Source organism: Mugil cephalus, chromosome 17 (genome assembly GCF_022458985.1).
Source record: "Mugil cephalus isolate CIBA_MC_2020 chromosome 17, CIBA_Mcephalus_1.1, whole genome shotgun sequence".
NCBI lineage: Eukaryota > Metazoa > Chordata > Actinopteri > Mugiliformes > Mugilidae > Mugil > Mugil cephalus.
This window is the reverse complement of record NC_061786.1, coordinates 9,245,997-9,258,223: the sequence shown is the minus strand read 5'-3', so window position 1 is coordinate 9,258,223 and position 12,227 is coordinate 9,245,997. Positions and strand designations below refer to the sequence as shown.

Genomic DNA, 12,227 nt, shown 5'->3' with positions numbered 1-12,227 from the left:
CTGTGTGTGTGCTTGGTGGCATCCTGCTGGGGATCGCCGGTGCCATCAAGGAGTGTCATGGCTGTGGGGGTGGGGGTGCCTGGTTATTAGTCTCGGTGGATGATGCATGTCTACCACATTCACGCAAATGTCAGGTCCAAAATTGGCCCAGCAGAATGCTAAATTGTCACAAGATGGTCAATGTTATTTACTTCCCATGCCAGTGGTCATAATGTTATGCCTTATCAGTTTTATTGAATGTTTTCCCACTTTCACCTGGCCTGCTCGTGCCAATACCGACGTTTTGGTTTCGTCACACTCAACTTTAGTTCCAAATACAGATATTATAGCTGATGTGACCAACAACTACAGAAAAAAACAACAAAAAAACATACAGCTAAAGTCAGGCTAAAGTTAAAATCTCTAAAAATTTGAAGTTTGATTTGACCATTCATGTTTTTGGTCTAAACTCGTTGTTTTGGGGGAAGTGCTGCAGATTGCCACGGGGTAAAGGCCGACACATCCAGCAGCCAGAGGTGAAACAGAGATGCTGTTGTTCTGCAGGACATGAAGCTTTTTGGCTTCACTGGTCGTGAGCTAATGGGGTCTCAGCCCCAGGCCTGAACACTCCTATCCAGATAGATATCAGAGATGTGGTTGGTGCCCCACACTCCCTCATCTAAAGGCCCTATTGAGGCACTCTGTAATAGTAAGTGGATTATCCAGACCATTTACAGTGGCTGTGGTTGTTGCCTCTTGAGTGCCAGCCTTCCAGCTTTATGGCCTTGTATTTCCATGGCTGGATTAGTTGGGGGAACGACTGACTGCTCTACAGTTTCATGTCAGCTATAAATTTAACTGTAAAGGGCCAAAGTTAAGGGGAATTAAATGGGTCAGATGTTTAACTATAGCTGGATCAGCTGTGTGATCTCTATTAATGGTGTGAGGGTCTGAGTTATGAGGCGGGGGCGGCGGGGGGGGGCTAGCGGTGTAAGGTTTGAAATGATGCCCGGTGTGTGAAAGGCAGCAGAAACACAGAGGGCAGTTGGCAGCGTGCAGAACACACTGTCTTGGGAAGCTGCTTACAGAGAAAGAGGACCTTTAAGGGTGGATTTGAATCACAGTCACAATCCTGTCAGTTAGAATGTGCATGGAAATTTTTTGGTGGGCTTGGGGGTATTTTACTTTTCCAAGCGAGCTTCCTGGCCCGTGTTGGGTTGAGAGTTACAGAATGTTCTACAGAAAGGAGAGCAAAATCAAAAGAGAATTTTATTGTAAACACTGTTATTATAAGTACTCTCAGCGCTGCAAGATGAGTTATAATAGCAACTGGACTTTGACCTTAACTGAGTCACTGTTGTGCTTGAGTTGATCGTTATGAACTTAGTGTTTCCTGTCCGGGTTTTTGTTCCTGGTTTTTGACAGGGCTTGATTTGGGAGGACTGACCGTCCTGTCTGGCTCAAGAGCTCCCGGACGAGCTGTGATGTCATTGAAGGATGGCCTGCAGCGCGAACCGCGACGTGTGAAAAGATAATGCGAAACATAAACACCATCATTCTAAAGTTTTTGTTCGCAATAAGTGGTTGCGTCGTTAACGTCCACTTGATTAACTCAGGGAGAGTGCAGACAGATGGGCTGAGTTATTGAGAAATGCGTTTGCAACAGCAAAGCGGTGAACATCCTCTTCACTTTCAGACACCTCTTGTTCTCGCTTCTGCCTCTGTTTGTTTTTTCCCATGTTACTCAGCAACTTCTGTAACACAGACTTGCCTCCCTTATTTTTGTCCTTGCGGGAAATGATCCTTTATTACAGAAATCCTGCACTTTTGTTATTTTTATCACCTAGCTCATAAACAGTGTACTTTTTAAAGCGGGAGACGCTCCTGCCAAGTTTTTGCCGGACAGCAAAATGGAAAATGGAAAACAGGTCGAATAAACATCAAATGAGCTTCCACAAATAGAACTCTGAGGTTCATTGAGCTCAAGTAACTTCGATGTTGCCGTTCACCGTGAACTATATTAAAATGCGTTCTCTGTTTCCAGCAACAACACACTATGGGGTTCTCTGAAGGAGCCAAACATCGTCAACGCCAATGAGTTCGAGGATCTCTTCTCTAAGGCCACGCTGCAGCCGAAGAAGAAGCCGCTGTCGGACACCTATGAGAAGAAAACCAAAGCGAAAAAGGTACATTCAGTTGCTCAATTATGTTCTAATTCTTTTGGTAATGGCGAGCTGACATGTTTAGCCAGAAATAGATTGTGAGCCTCATCAAGTCCTCCTCCAGGCTGTTGCCTCTATTTGCCAGGTCTTAGACGGGACCAACGCAGGCTATCAAATTCACTCCCTCGTGTATATATTTTTTTTTTTTTCAGCGGTCTATGGTAGCGCTGCAAGATTGTGTTGTATTGTAGGTACGGCTTCATATTTATTTTCCATTTGTGCAAGCTTTCAAGTTTTTATAGGCGACACAGGCCAAGAACAGTCAGCGAAGATGTGCTTTCTGCAAGATTGATCCGCCGTTCCTTCTACTCAACAAAGACTCACTTGTTGACGGCCTGTCCAATCCTGCTACGTTGCACTTCTCCCGCAGCCAGCGCTGTGTCAGCATCCTGGCTGCCTCGCGGTCCTCACCGTGGCGTCCGGGCAGTTAAAAATCGGCCACTGCCCCAGACTCTCCCCGCTAAATCCATACGCATCCCCTATTCTGATCAATCTGTCGAGGCTCCACTCTGCTCCTGAGGGCCGCTGTGCGCGCGCCCGTGTGTGTGTGTGTGTGTGTGTGTGTGTGCGTGCGTGTGTGTGTGTGTGTGTGTGCGTGTGTGCGTGCGTGTGTGTGATTTTCTGTCCTTGATCTCCATCCCCAGATCTCTCCATTCAGTCTGGTCACTCAAAGTGTCCAACATTTGATCCAACTCAGGCAGCCAGACACAAATCTTGTCAACTGTCTCCTGTCTGGGCTGACATCAGCCTGGGGGAGGTTTGACCACACCGATGAAAACACTGTGGATTTAACTTTGTATCAGAGAAGAAAACTCCAATATGACATTCGGTGGTTAGTGTCTGGAAGAAGGACCGTATCTATGTTTAGACGTTTTGTTCCCCGCACTGAGATTATCCAGTAGTAATTGTACCGTGCAACGCTAGGATTTAAAAGCCTCTCTTTCCTCCAGCCTGTTCGTAAGTCCCGATAAAGGTCACCGAAATAATAGAAACTTGTTTACTTAATAATTTTTTATCCCTGAAAGTTTAGACTCTCCGTGAAAGGGAGAGAAATCATTTGAGAGAGAAATCATCTGAATCACTGACTGATGACTTCAGCCGATGGTTTCCAAGAAGTTCAGCTGGTTAACAGTTGGGAAAGAGAGAAGGCGAAGGTCAGGGGACGAAGAGAAACAATATTTGGGGGAGAGTCAAGAGGAAAAAGGAAGGAGTGAAGACTGAAGACGAGCTGCTTCTGAGAATAACGCAGCCCGGAGGTAGAAAAGGGCAAAAGAGAAGCACTGAGGTGAAAAAGAGGAGGATGTAGTAGTAGAGCATAGTACTGAGACGGAGGTGGAATGACAGTGAAGCAGTAGTCATGAGTAGTATGTTAGTTTCATCTTATCGGACCTGTGCCGATGTGAAACAATACTTGAATGTACTGCTTTTCTCAACTGACTAATTAATCTGTGGCTTATTTTTCCATGTTGCTTTAAACATGAGCAGGCAGTAAAGCACGACCTTAAAAGACCTCAGATCCATCATGCCGATGTTACAAAATATCAACAGCCTGAAAACCAAAGTTATTCCATCTGAAAAAAAACAGGAAATATCCACATTAAGAGGCTTTTTACTTGTAAACTGTTATGATTTTGGCTCTGCTTACTTACTAATATTACTGGAAATATGAAGGAAGTAATGTGTTTTAGCACAGATGGCGGCCCGTTGCCTAATTTTGATTGGCTGCTCGTCCGCAAGCATCTGCTAGAGCTTACGTTTCTCTAACGAATCACCTGCCCTGCTCATTTATCCTTACCTGGGCTCTGTAAATGTTTACCTAATCAGAATGTTTACCTGGCTGGAATTCGGTGAGATCCGCTGCACAGTAAATCTCCCGTGCAGAATGTGGCCGCAGTCTGACCAGACAGTGGCGTGCATCCCTCCGCGTAACTCGCACGCGGCCGCCGCGGCTCCGGTCCCTGTCAGCACAGCAGACACTTTCAATCCAAAGTTGCCGGCGGATGCACGGCTGTGCGTGTGTGTGCGTGCGTGCTCGAAAAAGCACGTGTGTGATGACAGCACGTCCTCACAAGCCGTTATGCACTTGCTCAGAAAGTGTTGCCAGATCATGCTAGCCCCCCCCCCTCCCTCGGGGGGCTCTGTGCGGCGAGAGGAGATGAATGGGTGGGAATGGAATGTGTGTGTACATTATGCATATGAGCCACTTCCCCGCTTTCCAGCGACTGCACACGCCAAAAGTCTAAAAACTCGATGGATGCGGCCGATGCCTACATGAGTGAGTTAATCTTTATCATGTGTGCCATAGAGAAATCAAAGCTCTTGTTTACTCTGGAGCCCGTCTCCCTCCGCTGATTAGCATATCAAAGCTGAGGAGATGACATGACGCGGCTCTTACCACCAGGGGAGACCGGACCGGACTGGACCAGGGGTGTAATTGCATGCATGTGGCCCCGCTCCTCTGGCTAGGAGGAGGCAGTGAAGACGAGGCACCTATGGGGGTGTAGTGGATGGGTGGGGTGGGGGGCGCGCGGGGGTTGTAGAGGATGGGCATGTCGGTGCATTCTTGAGTGATGAGGAGGGAGGGAGAGCTGGACGAGGATGAAGAAATCCCTCCTGCTAAATGTGCCGCTGAGATTGTGCGTGTGCAAATATGCACATCAGTAAACACAAAAGCTGCAATTTCTTCACTGTGCATAAATCAACGCTGTATCAAATTTCTATGTGGCGGATCTTATTAAACAAACAGCAGGCTTTATGGGAATAAGTTATGAGCAATCGTAGAGCGTTTATTGAAGACATATTTGAAGTGTTGGCCGTGACGTAGGAGAGCGGGTGCGAGATTGGGGTCACGGAGTGTATAGCAGGTGGTTATTGATGGGAAGTCTTGATCTGGTTGTTATTGTAACGTGTGCCGGGGCGATTCCAGACAGATAGTCAGACAGACGGTCACCGCGGAGCGAGCTGGCTGCTCGGCCGCGGCTGTGTAAACTATCCGCTCGGCTCTGAATCTGCATCACCTAGCCCTCATCACCCAACATTAGCCACCTGCTTCAGCTCAGACCCCTGACACTCCAGCGTCTCCTTCCATCATTTTGTTTATTTTCTTAGCCCGCTCACTTTTTTCCCCCTCTTTCTCCCTCTTCCTTTTGTTGTCCGAGCGCCCCCCGAGCAGCTTCAAGTGAGGGAGCGCCTTCAGTTTTCTTTCCGTCCACAGGAGGGAGCCATAAGCTATTGCCGTCTACCTGCCTCAGCATCAGCATCGCGCGGCTCCCTCCTCTTGCCCGGGCTGTTTTGCGTGTCTGAAAGCAAGCATCCAGCATCAGTTGTCTTTTCTCATTAACTTAACTGTTTAGGCTAATTGGCGAGTTCTGCAGGCACGGCGAGCGGGAAGAGCTCCTGGGCTGCTTTTAGTGTGGCCCGTCCAAAGTGGTTAATTAGAGGTGTTGGGAAAGCCTGGTCCTCAGCCGTCTCAAGTCCCCAGAGTGGGAGATCCCCAGTGATCCAGGTAATAGAGCTGGAAGCAGCATGGCACCCACTAACGCCCTGTAATGCAATACCTACTTCTAAGGCTTCTGCTCTCCAGCTCCCACTGGACAGCTCAGTAGCCGACAACGCCATAATACCTAATGAAGAAGCCTGACACATTAACTTTTAGAGCGGGGCTTTACCTTGCCAAAACTCTCTCTGGCTTTACGGCTAATTCAGTCATAAGTAATTGTGACCATGTGTAGGCACAAATAAAAATCCTGTGAATTTATAGTTTGTTATAAAAGCCCTGCCTCTCTTCGCCTTGCTCTTCTAGACTGTCCTTTTATGGCGCAACTTTTGCCTTTGTACTTTCACTGCGACTTGATATTTTTTGATTATATCTCACACGTGTTTCGGGGTGAACTACAAGAGGTGCTTTCATGATTAACTTTGCGCCCTCGCTGATGCGACATGACAAAGTGGCTACCAGCTATGTGTGTGTGCGTGTGCGAGCTTCACATTTCCCGGTCGTTAGCGTCACGGCGATGGGTTAACGCAATGAGAATTGATTGGTTTGGCCGTCTGGGTCGGTCCAGATGATTCACGGGCTGCTTAGACTCGCTGAGGCGTCGGGGTGATCTCTCGCGCTCATCGTCCCTCATCTGCTTACTCAGCCAGGCAAGTCACTGTCCATTCCTCACTTTCTTTTTACGTCAGTGTTTGGATAACTGAGTAGGAGGGAGGAGGTTTCATTTGGTTTAAAGACGGCAATATCATCTCGTTCAAGTGTCGTGTCAAGTAATGCATTTGGATGCTGCGGTTTGCATTTTTTTTTTCCTCCCACGTCTATTAACGTTTAAAGCTTGATAACATTTGCCATCTCCTGTTTTTCCAGATTATCAAGCTGCTCGACGGGAAGCGCTCGCAGGCGGTCGGCATCCTCATATCCAGCCTGCATCTAGAGATGAAAGACATCCAGCAAGGTGAAAAAGTCCTCTCTGACGTCAGTCCGTCTAACACCCCTGGAAGCTTGTGAACACAATGATGTCATTCTTGCGTCTTTTGAGGAAAAAAGGCTCCTATTTAGATTCCGCCGTTAATAAAGTAAATTTACTTTCCCGTTTAGCAATAAATTGAGGATGACTCCTGATGAAGTACAGATGAAGTTATTTTAAGAGATGAGATAGCAAACCAGCAGCAGCGGGTATAAATTCCTTCCACTTGACAGCTACTAATTTGTTACTTGGGCAATTTTTTTTCTTTTTCTTTTCTTTTTTTTTTTTTTTTCTTTTTTAAATGTGGATTGATTTGAATTTCAAGTAGATGATTTTTCCAGTTACCACATCGGGAAAGAAACTGGAGCGATTTGTCTAACTGTGAGATGGCGGCAGCGGGGTGAAAGCAGCTTTTCTCTTTTTCTGCGAGGCCTCTCGCCCTGGTTAAAATCAAATTGCTCGTCTCCTTCATTAAAGAGATGCACAGATTGATTGCTCGGTTTTTCTGCGGAAAATGCCGACGTGCACGTGCGTGCGTGCATGCGTCTGAGAACGTGCACGGGTGTGTAAACACGCAGAACGTGCGTTGGGGACATCGTAGATGGGCCAGGAATTAGTCCTGTCCTGGGACTGTGGCGGAGAGTGCCTGCCGCCTGCTAGTCTGAGCACGCGGCCAGCAGATCTGTTTATTGTAGCCAGTGACGGTTTCCACAAGCCTAATGGGACTGACACCCCACTAATGATCTGAGCATGTACAAAACCACCTTCCACAGTTAGCAGACACTGCGCTACCACATGAAACCGCCTCAAACACTGGCCAAGAAGCACATACACCAGCACGACCATCTTGTTTAAATTTTTTTTTCCCCCCCTTTGCCTTCAGTCCCCTTCACCCCGTTCCAGTGTCAGTTTGTAGAGGTGGTTTGGTAAAAAGACCTGCTCACACTGCAGCGTCTGAGAGTCGGTGTTCGGTCGTTGGCTCTAATGGGAGGATTAGTTGTAACGTGGGTTGCTATATTGTTTATTTCCATGACTTAATGGATGTGACTGAGCTGTACAAACACTTCCAAGTTGCAATAAATAAGTCAACATGCCTGGCTCTTGTTTAAATTTTTTTTTCCCTTTGCCTTCAGTCCTTCCCCGTTCAGTGTCATAATTGTTAAAAAGACTGCTCACACTGAGGCGGTTCCTTGCTTAATGGGAGGTGTATGTGAAAGGACATTGATCTGACAATGAGGAAGGGCTATAAGCATCTAGGGCTCTAGTCTGGCTTGCTGTTTGCCTCCTTTGTTGCAAATTAAAAGACATGGTCAGAATGTATTACAGCTACTAGGGAGGGAAGAGAGAGGGGAGAGGAGGCCGCGCTCTGGTTAAGAGAGAGGGGGTCAGCTGCACCCGTCGAAGTGACTGGGGGACCTCAAGGGCCACCATGGTTCAAGGGCAAGGGGAGGCTCTCCCCCACACACCACCTCACCTCGCCGCACGCACACAAACACACACACGCGGGAGTGAAAAGTGGAAGGAGAGGGTGTGAGGCCGTTGGCAGGCAGGCTTTGATCTGTCGGTGTGGAGAGATATCCGGCTCCCCCTCAGATCAGAGTGCTCCTGTGCACACTGGAGCAGGCCCCCCTTTGGTGTGTGATTGACGGCTGCATGGCTGAGGGACTGAATAATCCACTCTAATAAGATGTAGGAAATGGACCTCCAGCGCTTTCTCTGATCCAGACGCCGGGACCACATTGACAGCTTCTCTGCAACAGAACAGCTGGGGGCCAGAATGCAAAGTATTACCTTGTTAGCTGGAAGTCGTGTGTGATTGGAAAGGCGGGGGTGGTGTTCGAAATTGTTGTTGCTGATATTGTTTGCGTTGACCTGTACCTGTAGGGTACAGGAGAGCTCCCACGGATACCAAAAACTACACTTATTTAAATGCTAGAAATGTTTATACTAAAAGGTCGATCGTTGCAATTGCACACGACTGAAATTCAAGAGAAAATTTACACTGATTTTTTATTTATTATCATGTTTTTCAGAATCTCTTTATTGGCCAAATGTACAATGTGCACAGGAATTTTACCTGGTGTAAGCTAGCAAGACAAGCCAACAATTAAAGCATGTTTTTTTTCTTTCTTTTTTGGAGGCATTTCTTGTTCTATTGGAGAGGGACTGATGGGAGAGGAGAAATGCTGTGGTTATATTTTGTGCTCTAAATTTTCAGCCATTAAGGCAAATTATCTCTTGTTACTGACATTTATTTATGACTCTCATTTACTTGTAGTACATTAACCACTTTCCATTATCACATAGTTTCTAAGTTCATTCATTATTATTATGCATTTAGGAAAGAGACCACGGCAGCGGTTACACGGTATGGCCTAATTTATCCACTTTTAACCGCATAGCGAAAAAAAATTCCGCGTAGGTTTCACTGCAGTGTTTCTACTTGGTTTGAGAAAAGAGCCTGATTTCGGAGCAGTAGTTGGCGTGCAGCCCCTCTCGCCTGACACCACCCGGCAGACAACTGCCGGCTGATCCGGGAGCAGTCGAGCCATCCCTCCCTTTATGACGCCCTCCTCCCCTGGCATCACTAAGCCATAAACCTCAGACACCTCTCAGACACAGCGCAGGAGTAGCTTTCTCTTTTTGTGCAGGTCCTTTTTGCCTTCCGTGCACTCTGCAGACAAAGACAGTGTTCTTCTTTTATTCGCCCATTCCTATGGATTTAGTTTCTCGATAGCTCACCTTGCACTGCCCCTCTTGAAAGTCATTGAGTGTTTTTTGTCTCCGGTGACTCGGAGGTTAAGCATTTTTATGTCTTGTTCTCTGAAACCTAGTCTGCTTGAGGAGTGAGTACGTTGGTCGAGCATTTGACCAAATCAGCCCCTCATAACTCTGCTACCACAACCTGGCCCCAGTCTCAGTCCAACCACCTCAAGTTAATATTCTAAATTACTTGGATAACTCAGCTTCATTGCAGTTAAATGAAGCACTTTGGTTGTGGGTGTGAAAGTGATGCAGTGTGCAAGTAGCATTATGGTTTGTAGTTATTACTCTGTGCTCGTACTGCAGGTTTTGGGTTTTTTCTTTCTGTAATATATATGATGTCGTGCGTATAAATTATTAAGAAAGTACATAAATTATTAAAATGAAAATATAATGTCCTGTTAACCAGCGTTTGTCAAAATTACTGGATCATAATGAGTTTACGTTTCTGGTCAGGAGTTTGTTCTTCCAGCCTTGGCAGCACTTAAAAGACGCCATGCCTCTGCCAAGATTTTATCCATTTATAAGGCCCAGTGCTTATAATGAATATCTTCACTTTTATCTTTACCAGCTGTGCTTAATGTGGACCACTCTGTGGTGGATTTGGAGACCATTGAGGCTTTATATGAAAATGTAAGTAGTGATCCTGTGTAACATAATAAATCAGTGAGACTGAGCCTTTAAGGTCATGTTACAGATTTAAAGAAAAAACATGTTTTTATTGATACAAATGAAGCTAAATATGTGACTGATTGTCAAGGATGGGAATTTCTTTTCACTGCAACAGTGGTAGTCTCAGCATTCCTACTTTATTTCATTCTGTAAAACTGCAAATGTTTAACCGTGTTGATCTACAGTTTGGTGACAGGCTGTGTGTTGTGTGTTGACAGAGAGCCACCAGTGAAGAGATGGACAGGATTATGAAACATTATGAGACTTCCAAAGAGGATGAGGTCAAGCTGCTGGACAAACCTGAACAGTAAGACCAAGAAAAAACGAAAACTGCCATGGATCATGTTAAAATGTGTTGGATGTTTACTGGTATCGGCGTATATTAATGCATGTTTGTCCATAATCATTCATTAATTTATCTTTTGTTTTGAACTTTTCAGACAACTTGCGCTATTCATTTATTTCTTATTTACCAGACTCACAGATTGGCTATGATAATCATGTTTGAAGTTCGTCCAAACCAATACTGAAACACTGAAATAATTTAAAGACTTGTAAGAATGTTTTAGAATGTTTTTTAATTGATCAACCAGAATTTGTATTTTCAGTCAGTGATCTTTAACTTTGTGTGTGTGTGTGTAAACGTGTGCATTATTGGACATTACTTCAGTAATTCAGTAGTTCCTGTCGGGGTTAAGTAGTCCTGGCCAGTTAACAAGGCCTGGACCCTGCGGTGCCGCTCAGCCTGGCCTTCCCATTTCCATGTTTGACCAGAGCTGTCACTATTGCTGCCTGAGTCATCCCCACTCAGCGTCTGCCTCCATCAGCAGGGCCTAATCACACAGGATGTTACCGCTCCGCTCCCCTCCGACACGGCACTGTTTACATAAGTCGTCCCGCATCAGGCCAGAGCTACCTTTGATCAGTCTCCGTGCGCCGCTCGCTGCTTTCCCTCCACCCGACCCCGTGGACCTTTCCAACCCAGCCGAGCAGCGGCCTGCCTCTGAGCAGCAACACTGACTCAGCCGGCCTGTGTGTGGAAGCTCGGCCTGCCAACGGCCCAAAATAGTGCTTCCTGTTAGACATTTTGTTTAATTCTGTCATAACACATCACACCCCATTCTCTCCCACCTCCTCCTCCTCCTCCTCCCGTCCCTCTGCTCCTCCTCCCCTTTTGTTTTCCAGGTTTCTCTATGAGCTCTCCCAGATTCCAGACTTCGCAGGCCGAGCCCACTGTATCATCTTCCAGTCAGTGTTCCTCGACACCATCTCCTCCATACGTCGCAAGGTGGAGGTTATCACCAATGTCTGCAAAGTAAGAGCATCGCAACCATAAGCGTGCATCAGAAGTCCCATTAAGCTACATGAAGCTTTGCTAACACAAGAGGCTGTGGATGTGTGTGTGTGTTTCTGCATCAGGATCTGCTAGAGTGTAAGAGTTTGCGGGATGTAATGGGTCTAGTTCTGGCCTTTGGGAACTATATGAACGGAGGGAACAGGACAAGAGGACAGGCTGATGGCTTTGGACTGGAGATCCTCCCCAAGCTTAAGGACGTCAAGAGCAGGGTAACACACCGTTTAAAAACTCCCCATCTATCACGTGACCTCAGCTTAGCAGGCTCCTAAATCTCATTTGTTGTCGTACTTTTCAGGACAATCGTATCAACCTGGTGGATTATGTGGTTATATACTACCTACGAAATTTTGACAAGGCAAGTTGGTGTTACACTGCAAGCGTTTGCCCCTGTTTAGACTTCTGTTACTCAACACAACTCTCGTTTGTGTCCCGGTTCCAGCATGCAGGTACAGAGAAGAGTGTGTTCCCGCTACCGGAACCTCAGGACTTCTTCCAGGCCGCTCAGGTCAAGTTTGAAGACCTCACCAAAGACACCAGAAAGCTGAAGAGAGATCTGAGCGGTAGGACATGTTCTGTTTCAGGGCACAGAGCCGACGGTCGGCCATTTTCTAGCAGAGATTCCTAGAAACATCTCAGCTCAGTGAACCAATATTTGAGAGGAGAAACCAACATAACCAGAATAGATACTGAAAGTCTGTCTTGTTTTTTCATATTTGTCACAGCAATATGGCCACTTGTAGACCAGTATATCAACAGGATTCAGGAGAAGCT

General features: G+C 46.4%; 1 protein-coding gene across 5 annotated transcripts in view; it reads left to right on the top strand.

Annotated features, from left to right (window-relative positions):
* Nucleotides 1-12,227, top strand: part of LOC125023617 (formin-like) — a 49,218-nt gene that overhangs the window by 19,144 nt on the left and 17,847 nt on the right. For 3 of the 5 annotated variants that reach the window (XM_047610995.1, XM_047610996.1, XM_047610993.1), the window contains 7 exons: nt 2,024-2,165; nt 6,565-6,652; nt 9,999-10,060; nt 10,318-10,406; nt 11,285-11,414; nt 11,519-11,665; nt 11,752-12,016. In XM_047610995.1, coding sequence (XP_047466951.1) covers nt 2,024-2,165; nt 6,565-6,652; nt 9,999-10,060; nt 10,318-10,406; nt 11,285-11,414; nt 11,519-11,665; nt 11,752-12,016 — 923 coding nt within the window. The remainder of the gene's footprint in view (nt 1-2,023; nt 2,166-6,564; nt 6,653-9,998; nt 10,061-10,317; nt 10,407-11,284; nt 11,415-11,518; nt 11,666-11,751; nt 12,017-12,227) is intronic. The other 2 variants (XM_047610998.1, XM_047610997.1) reach the window with 1 other exon arrangement.